General features: G+C 35.0%; 1 protein-coding gene across 6 annotated transcripts in view; it reads right to left on the bottom strand.

The window, feature by feature from the left end:
- The window catches only part of LOC121738381 (tyrosine-protein phosphatase Lar), a 459,738-nt gene that overhangs the window by 214,479 nt on the left and 222,387 nt on the right, over window positions 1-22,872 (bottom strand). For 4 of the 6 annotated variants that reach the window (XM_042130387.1, XM_042130382.1, XM_042130381.1 and 1 more), the window contains exon 3: window positions 19,898-19,994. In XM_042130387.1, the coding sequence (XP_041986321.1) occupies window positions 19,898-19,994 (97 nt within the window). Of the gene's footprint in view, window positions 1-19,897; window positions 20,597-22,872 lie in introns of all 6 variants that reach the window. The other 2 variants (XM_042130386.1, XM_042130385.1) reach the window with 1 other exon arrangement.

A 22,872-nucleotide genomic window follows, 5' to 3' on the forward strand; every position in this document is an offset into this window, starting at 1 on the left:
TAAACTCTCGCTAGACTTAAAAATTACATTAGTGACTTCAATTTAAACAGACACTAAAGAGATTCATAAGGGTTACCGTGCGTCGTTGAAGTTCTAACACATGTATGTCAAAAATAGCAACTTATCAGGAGAGAGAAAAACTGAAACTATTTACCGAGTTCTTGTTGGCCTACACGTGTTGCGATTGGCTAAAACGACACGTCTTCCGATTTTCTAGCGAATTGCATCAAAAGGTCAAAATAGGCAAAAAGTGACTTACGTGGTGTTAGAACTTCAACGAAGCCTATCTATAATTTTAAAATTACATTTCGCTTTTATCACGAATGTAAAATAGACCTCAACTGCGGTGCATAAAGTCCAGTTCTATTCGAAGTATTCACAGGAAGTCAGGACAAGCCATAATCGAAAAAGCTTACAGCTTATTAAGTGGTTTCACCTTTTTCATTGTCTGCTTACTTTGTTATGCTTATAAATTGAATTTATAATTTACAATTCGAATTTTCATTTTGTCCGTCAACCTATCTCATTATAGCCACTTACAGCAGTACGCAAAATATTATTTCATAATACAATAGTTGTGTGGTTCAATTCTTATATTCAAAATGATATTATCACAGAAACATTTCAATTAAGGCATACGAAATATTTTAATAAACTTACAATAAATAGATTCTTTGTACTAACACATTTTAATAATAACTCGACCATCCCTTTCTACTCGTAACTGGTTACAATTATGAAATTGATCTTAGCTTTATGGAAATTAGAATAAAATATACGCTTTAGTTATTATTATGTATAACCTTTTGCAAAGTAGTTCTAAAAATTATGATTTTCATTCCAATGATTGTTACTCAAGCCGCAATTATGAAATAAAAAAAATCATAAATTTTAAAGTAATTGTGAGCTCCATTACAATAAAAGATATTTACACAATTCGTAACAGAAACCTTAAAGTAATGTTATGCTAAGTACTCACATACGGTTGAGCAATAACGTCGAGCAAAACCCGTGGCTCGGGATTTCGTCCACAAATTCAGCATTGTTCGATAGTTTTATTCTAAATCGATATATTTAATTCCATCGAGCCGGCTCGATGCGAGCTCGATTTGGAGTAAAGCTATCGAGGAAAACCGCATGTGAGTACTTAGCATTACGCTTTACAAATTTATTATTTGAGCACCCTTTAAATATTGTAATTAAAATTAGAGAAGCTACAAATATTTCTACTTTAATTAATATTTCGTTCAATTTATAAATAAACTCCTAGCTATATTTAGGGAAAACGTTTCTACCCATTTCAACATCCCTACTTTTCGTTGTTTAATATTTACGTAGATAACTTACTTATAGATAATAAGCTGGCTAAAGCTGTCCATAAATCCACATTCGCAGTAAAAAAAATTGTTTTAATATTATACAACTGTTTTATTTAGAGTGCCCGAATTGTAGCCATCCAACACAATTCACGTTTGGCATTTAAACTTATGTCCTCAACTCAAGATTAAATTCTAATGCACCGCGATATACGTTTAAACTTAAGTCAAAATTCGGCATTTAATTTCAGGTATATAATGACACAGACTGCTTATCTCATGAAAACCAAACCTGAGCATGGCTCACAGATTAAGCGGTATGTCGCCTAAGCCGGGACTGGACTAAGCGGATTCTGCAATAACACTAAAGTACTAGGTTTCGTAACCGTATAATATGGTTTTTATCCCGTTTTATGTGGTAGCGCAAAACAGTTGACTTATGATCAAATAACTTAAACAGCAACAGAATATACAAAATTAAATGCAGTTTAACCATTCTTGTTATTAAAATTATAACGATAGCATTATATTGTGCTCCTATAGAAAATATATTTTACATAAAAATTAGCCTCTTTGTTACTAAAACAAACATAACATTTTTGGTGCTCTCTAAAATGACTACTGATAAAAGCAATGAAGCAAGCGAAAAGAATAATTATTAAGGTGACGCCGCGTTAAAGTAAAAATTCGTTTTGGATATGTTTTAGATCGCTTGTTTTCTATGAGAGGCCGGGCCGAAACAAAAAATGGATCAGCAAGGGCCTAAGCGACAGAATCATTTTTGTCGCTTAATTTAAAAACCATAAATATATTTCATAGAAGCTATGGGCAAATTATAGTGTATGCATGAACTAAACACTACACATTTTGGAAGCTTAAATCACTCTCCCCTGTTGGTAAAATTAGAATCCCTGTTTTTATAGAGTTCTTTTTGATTAATTATTCTGTGTTATAAAAGTTGACCAATCGTGTAATGCTATGGGTAATTCAAAGATAAAGACATGATGAATACTGAAAATGAACCTTCATTTCTTAGCTTTAGTCATTGTTGAGAAAAGTCGATATCGCTGCAGCCAAATTATCAAGGCGTCACCTTAACGGCGGGCTACACTCTGTATTACGAATCTTCGATCAGGTCACGTTGCTGACGCGAGAATATTTTCTATCCATCCCACACACAACACAACGCCGCTTAAAAGTTTTCATTTCAAAACGCTTCTAAACTTCTACCACAATAACCCAGGAAAATTGAAAACTAAGAAACTGACGATAGCCCTAGTATATTATAAACATGTGTGCTCAACCCTCCACTTTTAATATTGATACCCGGGCGCAATTGTACCCGGTCTACTCTACGTGACCCGGGTACAGAGTGGCCCATATCACTCGCGGGTTGTCAACTCCTAGATAAGCCGGGATTTACTTGCTCATTTACATACTACCAGTCCTAGCATTGATTTTGTAAGAAATTAACCTTCACTATTCGCTTGAGACATGTCAGTTACAAAATATATAGTTTGACCCCTTCCAGGATAGCCTCCGAACCGGTGGTAGGCATCTTTATAGAAACTTATAAAAAGAAACGTATAAAAATTGTATTCAAGATTCTTCTCGTTGATACCGTATCATTCTCTCAGTAGCTTTTCATAACTTATCTTTCTACCAAATAAATAGCTAATTGAGGAAAATTATAAGTTATATTTATAAAACTAAGTCGTCGTTTACCGATAACATCGAGATTTATTGCTAGATAAAGAAAAAATCGGAACTAGGAGAAGAAAATTAGAAGGGAGTAATAGGCATGATAACATTAATTTATAATAGATTGTCTACGGACATTAAAAACATTGAAAACTTAAATATGTTTAAAAGAAATCTAAAAAAAATCTTAATTGACAAATGCTATAATTATTCTGTAGATGAATTTTTAAATGAATATATTTTTTAATGAATTCTTTAAATATTTCGATAATTAATAATTATTGTAATTGTAAATTGACATAATAAAATCCATAATAATACCTATAATTTGACATTTATTAAATAATGAATTATAATATGATTAATAATAAAAGATTTTGTTATGTCTAATTATTTATTATTATTGACAATTGGTAATATTTAAATAAGTTAACCATACAGCACAAATTAGCCTCTTTTCTTTAACACATTTGGAATATATAATATTTTATACTTTGTTAATTTGTAAGAATAGTAATATTTAATATTACTATATTGTAGTTTATAAGCTAAACATTTGCATCCCAGTTGGGCAAATGTGATGATACCATTGTGAAATCTACTAACATCTTTAATTACTAACTCACAATTTGCAAATAAAGAAATTGAATTGAATTGAATTGAAAATTCCGATCACTTTTTCTGCCCTTCACCGGTTTTTATAACTGAGTTTTTACTAAAAATACATTTAATTTTCTGGATGAATTGATTACTCTTAAATAGAGTAATAATTAATTCAATGAAATAATGAATATTGTTGAATCAAAAGTGTTTTGTTTCTCCAATTTACCTACGACGTTTTATTAGGTTACCCGCGACCACTGCCGTTACAAAAGAGCGCGAGCCCGCTTGAAGGTTAATTTTTGAATAGCGAAGGGGGTGATCATTATTTTTGGAGTTAACGTATATTTGTTACTCCCCTTATTAAATATCCGGTACACATATAAACCACCACCATTCTAAAATAACCTCTACACGAAAAATTAATTGTCCAATTCCCGATCCTATATTGCGTTTCCATCAAAATTGATCCTCGTAAGAAGTCCGCGGTCCGAGGGGGCGTCTGGGGGGTTCGGCAGGTCAAGGGTGGGGGGTCCGATAACGTTGTTAGTATCCGTTAACCCTCCAGAAAATTATTCGACCTCCGATCGTAACGCAATATTAAAACCCTCCATCGTTTATATTACAACTAAACTATAGTTTAACTTTATTTTTTTCGATCGAGAAAACGATTATTACGTTTGTGGTTTATTGTATTGGCGATGTTGAAGAATGTGATATAGTTTTTTTACACACAAGTAGATACACAAATATAGATCCGAAGATGTCTCTACATCGGTGTTTAAGACTATAGACTAGCCCACTTATGAATACAAATAACACACATTTACACAGACGAAAACTATACAAGGCACGTTTGTCTTTGTGTATCATATTAAAAATTCTTTTGGCACACAAAGACAGCGGAGCTTTATTATACGATGTGCAAATATTTATTGGAATAGATACGACATCTACATTGTACAGCTATCATCGCGGAAAAACCTATGGTTCCCTCGACACGGCTACATCAAACGAGCAGTCTACAATTCACACTCGTAAGCATTCTCAAAGCATTAAATAATAATGATAATGCAACGCGAGAGCGTCATGTCGGTACAACAATAAAGAATAGAGCGTGCAATTTTATGTACAACGTGCTGGAATACCACAGCATATTCACATACCACTTTAACCCTTTACGCCGGCAACATAAGGTTCACTGACATAAAACTGAGAGGTAGAATAGAAGTGAACGGTGTATACAGCAGAAATTTTATTATTCAAGATTATATCACCGCCGTTAACACGCTGATTCACCCGGCGATGGAAACACTATCATAGTCATAACTACCGTGACGCAGCTTAAAATGTAGCTTAGACATTCAAGCAGTAACGCAGCTCGTAAAGGGTGACAGTTTAAAAAGGGCATATCGAAATCTTAATTTACAAAATGCCGAATGAATTTCCTATCTCAATTTTTATAAAATGTAAATTAAAAAAAAACTACTTATAAGGAAACCATAAAGTTAATATACCTAGCGGAATAGAGCAACAATCGCGAGCTGTCAAATGAAACCGAAATTGGTTTCATCTGTGTGTAAAAATATGTGTACGTACTACGTATACACTTACACAAGCATGATTGAACATGATTTCTATGAGATTAAATTGTAAACGTGCGGCACGTGCCGACTGGACGTCAAAAAAAGAGTGCTGCTGTCATGTATCACACGTCTCTTACCACGCAGATTTACTGATAGTGACATCTCTCTTGCTCAGGCCTTTGTTTCTCTATTCCGTTAGGTATATTAACTTTATGAAGGAAACGTAACTTACATACTTCAATCTTTTCGCACACTAAAATATTATGGCAATAGCAACGAAACACTAACACTCAAATTTACGAAATAAATTCGATGACATTAATTGTCTCAGTCATTTTGTAGACTCATGGATATTTTTTTTTGGACACAGTTACTTTTCCTTCGTTTTTATTATTCGTAGACATAATATAATCAAATAATTGACTTAGCTCTACTTTTACACTAAACATACATTATTCTACGCAAAAACTTTCAAACGATGTTGTTATTTTTTACATGTTTGTCTAGTAATAAGGCTTTGGTTTACCACATAGGCAAATTTTTATCACAAAAAATACTATTTTTTTGGGAAATTTCGAGTAAATTCTACTGCTCCATTATACGCATAGAAATCCTCGGAAAATTATTAAAATATCAATAAAGTACTCGACAGTGTTGTCAAACTTTAACCGTTAATTTATTAATACAATGTACATTTAATTACTCTCTTAATTATAATAATAAGGCAGTACCTTATAATCACAAACCGTGGAACCACGTTGAACTCCGTTCCTCACATTAAAATAATGAACCAATATCATAACAAATTGGTCATTGTATATTTTAACGCCGGTTTACTTAGTAAATGCGAAATGTTAATTTATTTAAATGTATTATTTATATTGCTTTTGTTATCACTTGTATTATCAGCGCGGCATTTCTATAGGTGCTTTGCGAAAATGGAGGCATTTGAATAAGTAATTCCGCGACATTATATTTCAGTATCGTCATCACTATCAGTATTTACTTCTGATTGAAATGTCATTACAGAAATTTAAACCATCATAGATTTTTTGCAGAAGATTTGTCTGTTTGCCAAAATGCCAAGTACTCACATGCGATTTTGCTCGATAGTCTTACTCCAAATCGATAATTAGGTACTGGGTGGACCGCAAAAGTCACATCTCGAAGGCTCGCATCGAGCCGGCTCGATGGAATTAAATATATCGATTTAGAGTAAGACTATCGAGCAATGCTGAATATGTGGACGAAAGCGAGAGCCGCGGGTTTTTCTCGACGTTATTGCTCGATCGAGCAAAACCGTATGTGAGTCCTAAGCATAAGACAGGCATCTTTTCATGGCTTAGATTTAGTTTTGCGCATCTAGTAGATCTTGTGGAGGTAAATAATACTTGGAATACATTTTAGATGGATTTTTATATTATGCCTAATCTAATAAATCAGCTTTCTAGAAATATGTAGTGAACATCTTCCTTTACTTCCTAAAGAAAGTAGGAACATTTCTCCTCAGAATTTCTTACAATTTTTTATAATATATTACTTCACATTAAGCAAGATAATATGAAAATATGAACAATTACAGGAGTTCGTCCCACCTGGCCCTTACACCCTCATTACACGCCGAGTGCGAATAATGTATAACAATACCATTTATTACTGCCTAAAACTCGAAAACATAAACAATATCATTATGCGGCTAGGAAGATCAGAAGTGGGATCATGTTTTGGCGCTAGAAAGAGACAAGTAGCATTAAGTGACGATCTCTGTGGCTCAGTGGTGAGCGCGTTGGTAGCTCAAGCCGGGGGTTGCGGGTTCGAATCCCGCCGACGGAACAAAAAAGTTCCTGGGTCATGGATGTGTATTAAATATGTGTATCATGTAATAAAAATCTTAAATACGTGTATAGTATAAAAGTAATAAATATGAAATTCCGTTGTCTGGTACCCGTAATACAAGTCCTTCAGGTACTTACCACGGGGCCAGACTGACGTGGTGTGAAGCGTCCATAGATAAAAAAAGTAAGTAGATGAATCTCCACCTGTTTAGGTTTGATCTTTGTTATTATAAGAACAACTTTGTGCTTTACTTTTGACTTTAAGTTGGCCGGCAAAATTAGTTTAGTTTGGACCTATCTATCCTATATTTTTGCAAAAAAATTAATCAAGAGCAGTTCACTGGGGCGATTATATTTATTGTGATAATATATAAATACCTGAATATATTTAATTAAATTGTATTTCATTATTACCTGAGACACTTTGCGCAAACTAAATACTAAATAATTCCTGAAAAATATTACTTCTTTCCTTTTTTTTTTTAATCACTGTGGATTGGATTAAACCATATCATTAAAGCAACTATATCATACAAGAAGGTACATACGATATAGTGTATAGCACAAGTATCTTCCACGGAGTTTCCGTTACGAAATTGGATTGGTCTCGTCCCGGCCCGTACATTTGGGCGACCCGCGACGGAGGTAATTTCAAAACCGACTGGTTATCTGACCAAGTGACCACAGCCCCCGAGAACAATATTAGTTGGTGACGTGATTCATGTTATTTAACTTCGTTAAGCAGTGGAGTAGGTACCTAAGATTGTGTGTAAACTTGAACTTGATAAGTTGCCTGCAATTTCATCGCTGAGCAATTCATATTTTATCTCAATCTTACGTACTTTTCTTAGAAAGTGCTTGCATTCAAATTTCATACCGATCGGTTTAGCGGTTTTAGTGTGAAGCAGCAGCAAGCAAAAGACAGATACATATTCCAAATTTTAGTATAGATATAGCTATAGATTACTGGTCGACAATTCACAAAGTCATTTTCAAGTAATAATAAGGTGCGTGTAAATAAATAAATAATAAATAAATAAAGAATACGTTTATTGCAGACTATCACAGCCCATAGAGTTTTTTTTTTAAATAAAATAAAGACGTCAAAATTTTTTTTTACGTGAGGCAAAAAATAAGTACCTACGTTTTGTCTCTGTACATTTTAGAAATAAAGGACCAAAAAAACAAACAATATTCTTTTGTCGTCAAACTGCCCAAACGCCTAAAATTTACGCAACGTCGCACACGGGCCAAAGAACAACCGTGAGCCGTGGGCAGCGCGCGTGTAATGACGTCATCCCCAATTTGGGGGACTGTTAGCTGCAACCAAAGACTTCGTCACAGCGCATTCACATGCAAATCATGCGCCCCGCGGTAAGTCCGCTAAAAAGGTAAGCACGCATATTTTAAAAACGGTAATCCCTTTTGTTAAGGCATCAGGGACATTTAAGCAGGTAGAGTGTTCTCAGAATTTATTCGCGTGCAGTCAAAGGAAATATTATAATTCTACAGGATCAGAGGGTGTTTTGGTGCGTAGCGCAAATGAGGAGCTAACCAAATTACAAGTACCAATACTAAATAATAATCGTCTTTTTAAGTATCTCTAGTTTGAAAGTACGTATACACAAAAATTAAAAATTCAACAAAAAGAAATGCATCGAAAGTCATAAATCATGAATCGTCTTTACTTCAAAGGCAATTCAAAAGTTTAAACTCCAACAGAGAGGTGACTGCAGTCAAAAATGACCACCGAATCGATAGAGCAGCCCATTCAAATAATCAAACAGCCATCCGTGCGTGACAGTCGCGTACACAAGTATAATTAAATGATAATGACTCGGTTCCATCGTCTATCGAACTTTCCAGAGGCTCTGTAAATAGGGTTGTCAAAATCAGAAAGCTGTTATCCGATTCTACCATAAATACAGCTTCGTTTCCTTTTTAATTTGACAGTCCATTTCAGATCAAACCATTCCCATGATAAATTGGTCAAAACTTTAAAATTCGGATGTTTGACTTTTTTTTTTAAATATATATGCCGATAATGTTATGTCACTATACACTTAATATAGCGATGAAAAGTGGTCTTGGTCATTTTTAAATACAATGCAAGCTCTTTCCAAAATGTGACACAAGAAAAAATAACACACCCCGAAAACAAATCCAAAGACAGTTTATAGAGATTTGAGGTAATCCAAATTACTGATTCACTTTTGACAACCCTATCTGTGCATTGTTACAGTAAAGGCCCTTTATCATGGCATGCACGCGATGATTACAGCTGACCTCTGACCTTGCGAACATCCTGTATATAATTTGATTCATAGATAAAATTCATCAATTGTGTAGCGTGACTGGCGCATTATGGTACTTAAAACGGTCGAATTGTAAAATGTCACGTTTTTACTAACTACACCAATGGACAAGTCATTCAACAGAAATTATAATATCACTAGAGTATTACAATAAAATTTGTGTAACAAAAACTATCTACGACGCAATTAGCTACATAAAATAAGAGACACTATTTTATTAATATTTTCTTCGCAATCGAAACACACAAAACACGTTCATATTTTTAATACGGTTAATTACTTGTTCAAAAGCAAGTTTCCACAACTTCATCCAAAATTTTATAATTACTTGGTACATGTAAAGTATGAAACAAATAATTGGCAAAATATGAATATATATGCTCGCGACTGTACAAGTTAAGGCGGTGTTTGGCGGAGTGTAATCTCGTCTATATATCACGATGATCTACAACCTCCGCGAGGAATTCCGTTAGACTTCATTTGAAGCTAATCTCTAACTTTTAATTAAGTTTCCTCAAAAATATCCCGAGACGCTTTCATTGTTTGATTTATTGCCGGGCAAGTCAGTGAAATTGGTTAAATTATTACAGGTACTAAAATTTACTATTACGCGTAATATATGATATGTCTATAGCCTCAAGCAATTTGATATTATATACATCAATAGCGCCCTCGAACAATACCAGAGTCTAGAGACACAAACAAATTACAATTTCAAATATCCCTGCACGTCCATTCGGTGTTAATAAAACGGTTATGCGACTTTTATGCTAACCACATTATAAAGTAACATTTAATGCCGAGTTTAATCTTTAAGAAAAATAGCGGAGTTAAAATGGAAAATTACAGTATCTTTATCTAGCAGCTTTGGCGGAACGGCTCGGGTGAAACTCTTTAACGAAAAAGATAAGACTTTTTCATGGCATCGCCCGAGTCCCATTAACTTTGGCAAAGTAAAAGTGTGTAAACTATGCATGTATCGTGTGTACATCTCTTTTCATCGGTGTCCGCGCTTTCACCCGCATAAAGGCGCAGGGGCTCAAAGACGGGGCTTGATGTGTGAAACATCGAACCAGTCTTCGGCTTTTACCTACATAGAAGGCTCACTGTACTGGCAATTTTTATTTATAAAGCCTCGATAGAATCTGTATAGACTGATTTCAATACATAATATTGAATACTTGAGGTACTTACCGCAAAAGTCAAATACCTTTATTTAAATATAAAACAATATATCCATAAAAGTAAATCTTCTGAAGGCATAGTGCTTGTGCCACAACTATTCAAGATGCCTGCCAAGATGATAGCCATCGTTTCGAGAATTTTTAAAATTTACTATATTTTACAGTATTATTCTAACATTTAAATACAATGTAGACTTTGCAGACACTAGATATACAGCACAGTAATAAATCGACAAAGTTTCATAATCAGATGGACGAAGTACGAACAAAAGAAACACAATTCGCAGCGCAGCAAAAAAGGGGTGGCGAATGAAATTATAATTTGAGAAGATATAATCATTGGTAACAATCGAGGTAGAAGCCCTATCAGCTGCCTATTAGCCGATTGGTTGATAGTTTTGTGACAGATTCAGAAGCACAGTCGTTGGTTGCGTATAAAACTGTAATTTCCATCGCCAGGAATACAGTTTTATGGTACTAAGTAAAGAATGTAAGGCATACCTATGTCTGAATTCTAAGAAGTGTATAAAAATTTAGAGTTAGCATTAACTATTATAATTCAACACATACATACAAAGTTGAACTAAAATCAAATGAGTGGTGTGAAACCGTCCATAAACTAGGGTTGGCAAATAAAAATTATAATTTCAAAAGTTAATCACGTCGCATTCATTATCAGGTATCTCATTCACCCTATCGTTGTTCATTAGTCGGCTGGTTAATAAGGTTCTTTGTTGGCCGCCCTCGGCTTTCACAATTTCGCCGTGAATGCACCTTATCTCCGGCTTGTTTGCCAACCCTGTAAAGGAGGTATTGCACTCGCCAATTTTTCTAGCGTTAGTTGGTAATTACGAACACAGGCTCGAGATAGAATCTCTGAAGAGCGCTCCTTTGAAAACCAAATTGTTAAGGTGATCGTCTATACGCTTTTCACGATGCGGGACTAAAATCGTTTCCTTTTAAATTGGAGGTTGTATTTTCAGTTCACAGACGATTATCGATCATCTTCTACGGTAGGTACTAAGGTAAACCTCCCATACTTAGTAGTTAGTACTGTATACTGTATTTGTAGGTACGAAATTATATTTACCATATAAGTAGGTACTACTTATATGGTAAAACGAACAATGGTCAATAATGACGCAAATCAACTATTATTTTTGCCATCGGAAAAATATTTAAAAGTCCGAGAAAATATTAACCACTGAATACCAGTATATAACATTATGTTTCTCAATTAAAAACTAAGACCGTTTATTTCAATAATAGTAATTTGCGTGCACAAATGCGGAATAAACAAGTCAATAATAGTCATAATCTAATAAATTGATAGCTAGCTCGCCACGATCTCGCTGCGCCAATAAAAAACAAGAAAACCGCTCACCACAAAGGTATTATAGTGAAAAAACGCCAACAGGAGTCCGCCACAACTAGGGCTGCCTCTCGCCGGTTTTTAGAGCTGAAAATATTTATATCTAAACAAAAATATCGGGCGATTTATAGCGAAAATAATAAAAATAAATCACAAAAATCAAAAAGTCTGTTAATTTTAACTTTTTGCCAATGAAGCGAAGAAAGGCCAGGTGTGTTTTTTTGACACCTACCAGCCCTGGCTGCATCCGATAGATATTAATCCTAGCTCAATAATCGCTAGTGATAAGAGATTTTCTTTCTATCCGCCGTAATAGAAAATTTCAGCTTGGTTACTCTCTCATTTTAGCTAAAGCATAAGCGCCGTGCGCGGAATTCTAGAGTAATCTAGAACCATCTTTTGATATAATCTCGCAGTGTTTGTGGGTTTAAATTGAGTTGTTATTATATTGTGTTAACTGTTAGTTTAATGAGAAGGATAATAATTAAGCTAGTTATAGAAACTATCAGTTTTTAAAGTTCCGTACCTAAAGGGTAAAAACGGGACCCTATTACTAAGACTTCGTTGCCTGTCTGTCTGTCTGTCTGTCTCCAGGCTGTAACTCAAGAACGGTAATAGAGAAATGAAATTATTACAGATGATGTAGGTATATCTGTTGCCGTTATAACAGCAAATACTAAGAATAAAATAAAATTTAAAGGAGGCTCCCATACAACAAACGTAATTTTTTTGGCCTTTTTTGCTCTATATCAATAATGGCAATAGGTAGGTACTTGAATTTTTCGCAAAGTTTTTAGTTATAATACACTTATAACTAAAAACTTTGCGAAAAATTCAAGTACCTACCTATTGCCATTATTGATTATTTAATATTTAATAATAATATTAAAATAAAATATAAAATTAAGGCAAGCTCCCATACAAAAAACACAATTTTTGGCCTAATTTTGCTATATAATGGTACGGAACTCTTCGTGCGCGAGTCCGACTCGCACTTGGCCGATTATTCTTTAATTAACAGTTTATACTAATTTCAAATAATTTAACCGACCTTCAAAGTATAGAAGTAGGTTTTAATACAAATCGTATTTCTATTACATCTATGTTACGCCGTTTGTGGACTGACTTCCAAAATTCTTTTGTAAGTGGAAAAATATCCTAACATTTAGATTTTTCAAAGTGTCAAAGGATTCATACGAGTATCTATATTTTTATTTATATTTTTATATAATTAATACGTGAGAGAAAAGCTTTGTAACCCTTTTTACGAAAAATGGGGAAACGTAGGTGCATGAAATTTCGCACAGTTATAGTTTATATGGTGAAGTAGTGCATCGAGCTAATATTATTTTAAAATTATGCTTTTATCATATATATTTTTTACAAATAAAACGTTACACACACTACGACACTACTACTAGGAAAAATGACAGATTTTTGAGTGACAAGCCTATACATACGAATTATACTCTTTTATTTATGGTTGAAGTCTGCTGACAACAAGTTGACAAATTGAAAATGGATTATTGTTTTTTTTAATTTAATTTTAGATAATATTAGACAATGCAGTCTGAGATCAGCTGAGTCCCGGAGACAAGAATTGAAAAAAACTATGATGAAGTCAATATTCTTTACTAAATATAGGTAATAGTCCTAATGTCTTTGCAAGTGAGGTCGAATTTCGACCATTGGGCGATCTCTAGTTAACAATAACTCGGTCAGTTTATTTTCATTCACGCAGTCGGGATTACATTTTTATGCGACCTTTAACTTGTTTATGATACTTGTTCCTACGTGGCCGGCGTTCTAAATGTTTTATGTCTCACAAACTCTCTTAACACCGCCATAATATTTTACTTTATTGTACAAATATCCAACAATTTAATATTAGCGTCGAAAGGGCCAAAATAAATTAACTTATTAAGTTATAGTTTGAATAGAAATTTAATAATTTGCAACACTGAAAATTATATTCTTTTAAGAAATGAGGCGCAGTTAAATATGAAAATCTATGACTTTACAGAGCTTACTCAGAACCCCAGCAGACTTAAAAACCGAATCAAAAAGAGCTTTACAAGACACCAAAATCTTAACACACCAACGTCGAAATATTAAAATATTCATACATACATTTTAATATATTGTAATGTATTTAAATGGCAGGCTTCAATCTAACATATAAACAAAACAGTAGGCAGCGAAGCTCGGATTCTTACTCGGTTATTAGCATATAGATTATGTTCGTCTACACACGTACGCTTCAGAATGCAGAGCTTGCTTTATTTTCGCCCGAATCGACTGTTTACTGCCTCCGCTAGTGATGTGACATGATGTGACAAATACAGTATAAACGCGTACATTTTTCCTTTGCTTTTATGTAAAACAGTGTATTTCTTTGTATGCGTACATTTTGAAATTTCGAAGACGACTTAAATAAAAAGATAAATTATAAACTATTCTTCACCTCATGTTTCCCTCATCAGTATTTCAAAATAATGCTGTACTTTTTCGAAATTATTTTACGTGTTTATTAAAAAGTTAAAAGCTATTAGCCTTAACTATTACCCTACCAAATTTGACCAAAGTCGTTTTGTACTTTTACGTTAAAAAGTAACAACCACACTTAATATAATAATATATTAATTATTATCTGAATATTAAAAGCACCACAGGATATTAAATTAAAAAAAAAAAAACACGTCGCAAAATTACCACAACCTTCGATCATCTTTGTTTACCTACGTAATCGAATAGAAAAGGATAGACTGCGTTCTATCTCTGTCACTATCTTAATATAGCGTGAGCTTAGGAAAACTCATTATCTCGTCTCGCTAAGACCGCATGTGTTATATAAAATATTAAGAGCTCCTCCGCTAATGACATAGGCGTTATAGTATCGGCAGAGTGGAGCCATATGTTAGGGTTGCTAGGTCTTATCACAGCTAGACTATGAAAATGTAGTGTTATGATATTTTCGTACACACTGCTAGAAATTCTACGCCAAAAATAAACAGGGTTTTCTGCACATGGAGACATGATTTGGAACCATGATTATCATCATAATTGCATGATATAATTAATAAAATGATGTACGAATATGTCGTGGACGTCCGGAATTTAAAAAAAATGTGCATTAGGTCATCCACATAAGTCTCATAGGGTCAGGACCAAGTTGATGACATTCTAATATTTGTTTTTTTAACGTACATAGTATTTGATAGAGACTAAATAAATATTGTATATTGTAGGTATACATAAAAAATTAAAGGGCCGTGTTAATTTGCAACCGAAACATGACAAATAAACTTGGCTTTAAACTCAACTAAACAGACCAGACAACATCTAATTTGGCCATGTTTTCAAATGAGTCCTGCATTATCCGACTGGCAACCCTGTTAGCCATATGACAGCTCCTCCAGGCGAATATTAAAATGCTAATGCGAAGTTGGCGCGAGTAATTTTTTTCTCAAATCGATTCCACGCGAGTAATCTCGAACGGGCATAGTCACGTTCGTAATATATTCTGTCGTAAAGATCTAGAACGAATTTTTTCTCCAATATTATATGCGATCTTTCCCCCTATTTATGAGTACCATAAAACTCTTAATCGATTTTTAATAGTTTCTGTTACGGTTTGGTTATATCAGCAACTAGTTAAACGCGCGTGCAGTATCTTTTAACCGACAAAGACCCGTGACGTTAGGCAATGGAACAGAACACTTTAAGTGTCTCGTAAACTGCTTACTTTTCCAATAAATTACTTTATGAGATGATAAACTGATACAAATACGAAATAAACGTAGGTTATTGAAGAATTGTACAAACTTAAGTCTTTGCTTTTTTGCCAATGCCTTGTTACATATAATCCAATACGGTCACCATTTGGGACCTATGTATTAAAGAAAATCCAAATCGCGAGACGAGTCACAAAAAATCTTAATAATAAAACGTCAAAACTAGTATACAATTTTCCAACTCATCTGGTTAAAACCATAGACTTATGGTTTTAACCATACAATCGCCGAATAACACTCCGGTACACCTCCCGTATTAATTGTGTCCATAAGTCCCGCGCCCCGCGGTCTCGTTACGGGCCGCGCCGCGCCGCGCTGCGCCACGTGCACGGAACGACGCCATCACAACAATTTAAGAAGTGAAATAACAATAACGCCCGCCCCAGGTTAATACTCCGCGGCGGGGAAGCGATAAATAAAAAAAAGAGAACCATCGCGGTATCGACTCGTGAATTATTTAACCGTTTGTGTTGCGGGCGAGCGATGTACGTAATACTGATGGTAATAATCTGCTCCTTTTATTTTGCCTTTGAATTTTACTTACTAGGATTAAATCATGACATGAAAGATGGATTTTCTGCTATCAATTTATAAATATCGTGCGTCGTATTATAATGCGTCTTGATATATAAACTGACACTTTTTTTATCATTATCACGTTCTATTACGTTACAATTTCCAATCAACACATTGATGACATCATCGTTATAAAATATTCAGCGATTAATAAAAAACAAACGAAATTCTCGAATAAAATTAATTCCGAACAAAGCGAATCGTAATACTGAATACACGTGTATTTATTTTTATATTTAACAACCTCGCAATCAAAACCCAGCGTTTAATTCCAGCGGAGGCCATTCAAACTTCTCATTTTCATAAAGCAAACGAAATAATTATGAAAGGTCTACCGGGTGTGCGATTTTTGGCGGGAGCTTTATGTTAATACGACCCAGTGGCGTAGCTACTAAGATGTGGCGCTGCCCCGGGTCCCAAAGCTTGGAGACCTTTCAAGTTATTGATATTTGTAATTATAAACATAAAGGCAGTATAAAAACAACGTTAAGTAAGTACTGCTGCAAAACACTATAGATTAGTGGATTCTCTGATATAAAATCTATATATATTTTTTGTAGGCTTTGTAAATTTCTTGTTAAGTAAGAGTCTTATCTTTTAGGTATAGAATTAAAAATATTTTAACTTGCAAAAGTTAAATGGGAGAAGTCAAATTTTTAAATACGACTCTGATCGCCTACAAATGTAGGCGATTTACGTCTCGCGACTTGCGTCGCGGTCGCCGTTGATTGGGGCTCTACTTTTTTAGAGTTCTCGGTTACCTAGCTCCGCACCTGATACGAACCCCCCTAATGACTGTACGTGTTCATACGGAACCACTGCGTCCACTACTTAACCCTTCTTCCAGTGGTCGGGGGTAAAAGCATAATTACAAAGTTATAGGGGCGTTCATTTCGTCCTCGGGTCGGGCAATAATCGTCTCTATTACGACCGCATAAATACATATCCCTACGTCGAATTCATATGAAAGTATATGCCGGTTCTTGGGGTATTTTATTTCTTCATTCGCAGTAGTGAGATCGTTAACTGTTATAATTGCGTTTTTAATTCAAATGACGGCATTTTAGGTAAAGCTACGTTAATGCTACCAGAATTATTAACGTCATGAAAATCGTCAAAATATACGTTTATCAGTATCTTTTACAGTACTTCCAAATTAATAATGCGCATTGAAATCTTCGCAATTGTCTTAATCACTAAAACACCCGAATCTATGAAACTTGCATTTTGCACCTTGTTCAAAGGAAATAAAAGTAAATATCATATAGCCGGTGGCTGTCCGCTGTCGCTAGCTCACCGGAGCCATGGCGGCGTTACCATGGTAACGTCCAAGCAACGTCAGGCGCCTCTACGTCGCTGCAAAGTGCTGTTTTTCTTAAAGTTAAGTTTAAAACAGCGCTTGCAGCGACGTCTTCCGACGCTCGGGATACAAGATCGTTGCCGAAAAATTACGAAAATTTCTATGCGCATTATCACTTTGGGAGCACTGTACGTCTATTGATAAAATTAAAAATCCTTTATTATTTTATTATAAGAAAAACTTTAATAAAAATTCATAATTATTATAATCTATACTTATAATAAAATCGTAGAGGTAGATTTTTTGTACATTTTAAATAAACTTGAAAAAACGAGTCAGGGGCATATTAGAAGAGTAATACAACACATTTTAACTGTTTTTGAAATTTTTGTTTCTCTGTCTGTTTGTCTGTTTGTCGGTTTGTCTGTTTGTCTGTTTGTACAGACTAATCTCTGAATCCGCTGGACCGATTTCAATGAAATTTGGCATGATGATACCTTACATCCGTGGTCAACATCTTAGATACTTTTTTTGAACCGACTTTCAAAAAAGGAGGAGTGAATGTTTACTTTGCTGTTTGTGGTCAGATTTTCAAAATTCTTTTTTTGTTATATAAATTGCCCGAATTTGATTTCATGTTTACAATAAAATCGGCCAAGTGCGAGTCTGACTCGCGCACGAAGGGATCCGTACCGTTATAGAAAAAAAAAAGGCTGAAAGTTGTGTTTTTGTATGGGAGCCCCTCTTAAATTTTATTTATATTCTAATTTTATTATTAATTATTAAAGTACACATATAATTAAGGATTCTATGAAAATTTCAACTGCCTACCCGTTGTATTATTGATATCGAGCAAAGAAGGCCAAAAAAATCATGTTTGTTGTATGGGAGCCCCCCTTAAATATTGGTTTTATTTTGTCCCAGTCCTGTGGCCCCCATCCCCTGTCCACGCCAAGCCGTCTTCGAAGAAAGGATTTTTCAAAACGATAAGTATCTGAGGGTCAAGTTTTCTGGGTCTTTGATGTAAATTAAAAATTTCGTGTGTAATATAGATCCAAATAAAATAGTCGTAGATAGGTGTTCAATTTTCTAAATCTCGATTTTAATAACATACATTCACGCGGACGAAGTTGCGGGCAACAGCTAGTTATTACAATAAATCTTGTACACTATTAACTTAAGGATAATAAGAATATCTTACGTCATTTTCCTGTATTTAACGGAAAAAGAGCGTAATTCCGAAACTTTATTCCTTAGGATTTCTTTTGGGAGATATCCTTCTCGCGCCGAAAGTCGAAAGATAATAACTGCAGACTTGCGAGAAAATATCACTGACACTTTGTGACAAGATTGCGTCTGAATTACGCCAACCGCAACGGTCGCATCCGGGACAAAAAGTACCCGTGGGTGTTGTAACGTTGTAATTGTTTCTGTACGCGTGCAAGGGTTACTTCCATGAACTGTTTATTACGTTTAATGAATGCCTCGTTGATTTCTTGGTAGGTTAAACCCTTTTGCCTGGTTCTTATTATACTAGGTGCAATAAAACCGAGTGATAATACTTTAGGGTGTGTATGGGTTCCCTGTATAGAGTTCACTGTGAAAATAGCAGCGCTAAAAGACAACTTTTTTGAGATTTGTATGGGCACGGGCCCCAGCGCAATGAGTTTTCCCATTCAACATTTAAAAAAAGGTTTCTCTTTTAGCGCTACTACTTTCACAGTGAAATCCATACAGGGGACTTATACACACCCTAAATTATTATCACTATGTTTTGTTACACCCTGAATATGGATGCATTATACATATGATTGATTTTTGATTCCAAATGTGCGTACGGCGGTATCATGCCTAATCGATTTCTTGGTAGTTAAACCCTTTTGCCTGGTTCCTATTACATTGGAGTGTTTAAATGTATTTCTTCTTAGTTTAAATGCCATAATATCGTCAGTTTTAGTATATATTAATACCACTTATAACTAAGCTTATAAAGCTAGTGATGGGAGACTACCATTTCTTTTCGGCAATATGAATATTCTTATCGAACATGACTGACCACGATTTCGGGCGTCTATATTTTAACAAACTTGGTATGAGAGAATGTTTACAATAATTATTATTGAATGAGGTCTATCGACGTTTAAAGTGAAACTTGGTTAGGCGCGACGAGATTGTTTCAAGGTCACGTCATGAAAAACATTGTCAAAATAAATATTGACGACGCCGTCAGTTTTGTCAGAAGTTTCATTTCTGACACACGCTCTTTTTTGTGCAAAACAAATGGTAGTCTCCTAGACTAAAAAGGGAAAGCAACTCACCGGCGGCGTCGGCTCCCGTCAGGTAGAGTAGGCAGGCGGCGAGAAGGGCGATGTGCACGCGGCGCCTCAATCGCATCTTACTGGCGCCGACCTGCGCCTGCGCCAAACGCCACGTCACAGATACCTGACATTACACGCGGCCCACCCGCGCCAGACCCCAGGGGACTCAGAATACCCCAGTAGAATCAGACACCAGGGGACTCAGAATACCCCAGCAGAATCAGACCCCAGGGGACTTAGAATACCCCAGTAGAATCAGAACCCAGACCCCAGTAGAAATAGAACTAGTAGATCCAGTCCAGACTTACAACTACTTACACTATACACATCACAACCGAGTTTTGCCACTTAATATTAATACTAGGAATTATCACAAAAAATACGACAACCGCTTCGATGATTAAAAATTTCGAAATACAAATGTAAAGGACAACGTTTAACTATATTATTTATTTACAACTTTTTTTTCTCAAAATTTCAGTTTCAAATAGTGCTACACTGCATAAAGCGATCCTCGGGAAGCACAGTTCTGTATACAGTTCAACCATATTCCATTGTTGGCGATTTTCCGTCTTTTCAACTCGATTTTTTACACTCACAGATATACGTTCGTCTGATATCACTACAGAGGTTTGTACTTTCAATCAAACACATTTTTCACCGTTTATACGTGGAGTCATATGTGTCGCCGTTTCGCACCTGCATAGAGAACAATATGTTATTCATCAGAGTCTGATGTAACACATTATCGATAACGGAACAGGAAGGCGCATCACTGCTACAAAAAAAAAAACAAAAATATTCTTCAACACTACGTCGTAAAATAAAGTTCAATAGTCGTAGCGCTCGGTGCTACGGTTTTTCGTGGTTCATAAATGCATTCTACGAGTCTACGAGGATTGCTCTTTTTGAAATGTACAGTCGGAGCTTCCATAAAAGTAATCCCTTCCCCATACATTTTAGTATGGAGGGTTTATTTGTTCGGGGGCACTAGACAAAAGAAAACAATGGCCCATTCGCGCAACGCATTCTAAGTTCGGAGGCAAATATTTTCCTCACCTTTCTACGAGTGCGGATATTTTTTAGGAAACGCTACATAACGAGTATATTGGGGGAAACATCCACCTAATATAACATTGTTTCCAGTGTATGTGTAAACGTCTCAGTTAACAAACAGACACGCTTTTAAATTTATATTATTTGTATGCACTTGAAAGTCTGCCTTCAGGCATAGCTTCAGCTCACCTCCTCTTGAGAATACCTGAAGCGATTTTGAAGAACTTTGTTTTTGAAGAAATTTGAATTTCCAGAAATTCAAGGTATTGACCTTGAATTTCTGGAAATTATATAAACGAAGGAGACTTGCAGACACTAAGGTACTTTAATTATTTTACTCAACAAATCTATGGTGGTGAGCCACAGCCGTAGCTAGAGGGGGGCATTGGGGGCAATGCCCTACCTTACAATCATAATGCCCTTCCTTAAAAATACCAAAATCCAAGAAAATCAATCAATTATGATTATTTTTTTACTTCTGCCCTACCTGTAACCAATGCTGCCCTACCTCAAATCTGACTCTAGCTACAGCCCTGGTGAGCACCAGTAGAACGACGTTCTGAAAATATTTGATTCTTTATTTCGAAATAAATCAATTTATACTGTTTATATTTATTAATAATTTTATGAGTTCTACGAATATACGAGCGTTTGTTTTGATTCGCGAGACCGGCGCGGCGACTGTTTCATCGTAAGGAGTTAACTTGATTATAACAAAACGGTGCATTTTAATTAAATGCCGGGAACTCGACGGAATTATTTGCTCCGCGATATTAATGCTACATTATAATAGCAGCGATCTCAAATTATCCAGCTGTTTCTGGCTGTAACATTTGTTTAGTTGGTAATAGAAAAACTTAATATATTTTTTTGTTTTCATTTTGTTCTAAATTGTGCTAAGATTTTTACTACAGATACAAGTAGATATTACAATTAATGATAGACTTTGGTATCAAATTTTACTCTATTTTCTTCATCAGCTCTATTAGATATTTAATTTATTCATAAGTTTCTATCCTCCCGTTTTATACACTACACAGTATCTCATAAAAGTCAGCTAGAATCAATAACATCTGATAAATCACCAGAAATAATCTAAGTGCCGTCTGAGTGCAAACTTGAGTCAAAGACAAAAACTTTCGCGAGTAAACTAAAAATTCAGGAACTGCTCGGATGACACCGTATAATTTATTCAAAGATTCAAAGTCGAAATAAGTTTCAGTCATCTAGCGACTTTACATTCACTTGGACTCGGACGAGGTGCACTCGCCTAAATATTTTAAGATTTCCACCTGAAAGGGTTGTGTAAAGGCCCGGGCCTTTAGTATAAAGTATCGGGATACTTTTGTAGTGTTCTTTTTTCCTCTATTGATTTGAAAATGTAAAAGTAAATCTTTTATTGACTGCTTTGAAGATATTGACGCATTCTTCGTTACTGCCAACATAACGGAGTCTTGGCATCCTCTATATTAGGGTTCCACAACCATTTTTAAAGTGGGCCTATTTACTTCCATGTAAAATGAAGTCACACATCAATCAATTTTAGCTTGCGTAAAAGTTCAGGACCCATTCAATTACAACGCAATTTTTCCGATTACTTTTAAATAAAAACACAATATATTTTTAACTACACTCCCCTCCTACAATTGTGTCCTTGTTCTATATAAAGTAGTGAGCAGTATAAAGCAATAGTGAGCAGTTCTCACGACTTATAACTTCAATAATGGTGCAGGTGCGTCCGGCGTTATATTTGCATAGTTCCGTCTGAATCGCGCCGTCCCCGTCCAATACAGTAATAATTTAATAGACGGGATGTTTGGGTTCATATTGGAACTGGAGATTCTGGAATTGTTTAATTTAGTACTCAATTTTCTGAGCTGGAACTTACGCTTGACTTATTTTAGGTTTTATTTGTAACT

The sequence above is a fragment of the Aricia agestis genome, chromosome Z (genome assembly GCF_905147365.1).
Source record: "Aricia agestis chromosome Z, ilAriAges1.1, whole genome shotgun sequence".
NCBI lineage: Eukaryota > Metazoa > Arthropoda > Insecta > Lepidoptera > Lycaenidae > Aricia > Aricia agestis.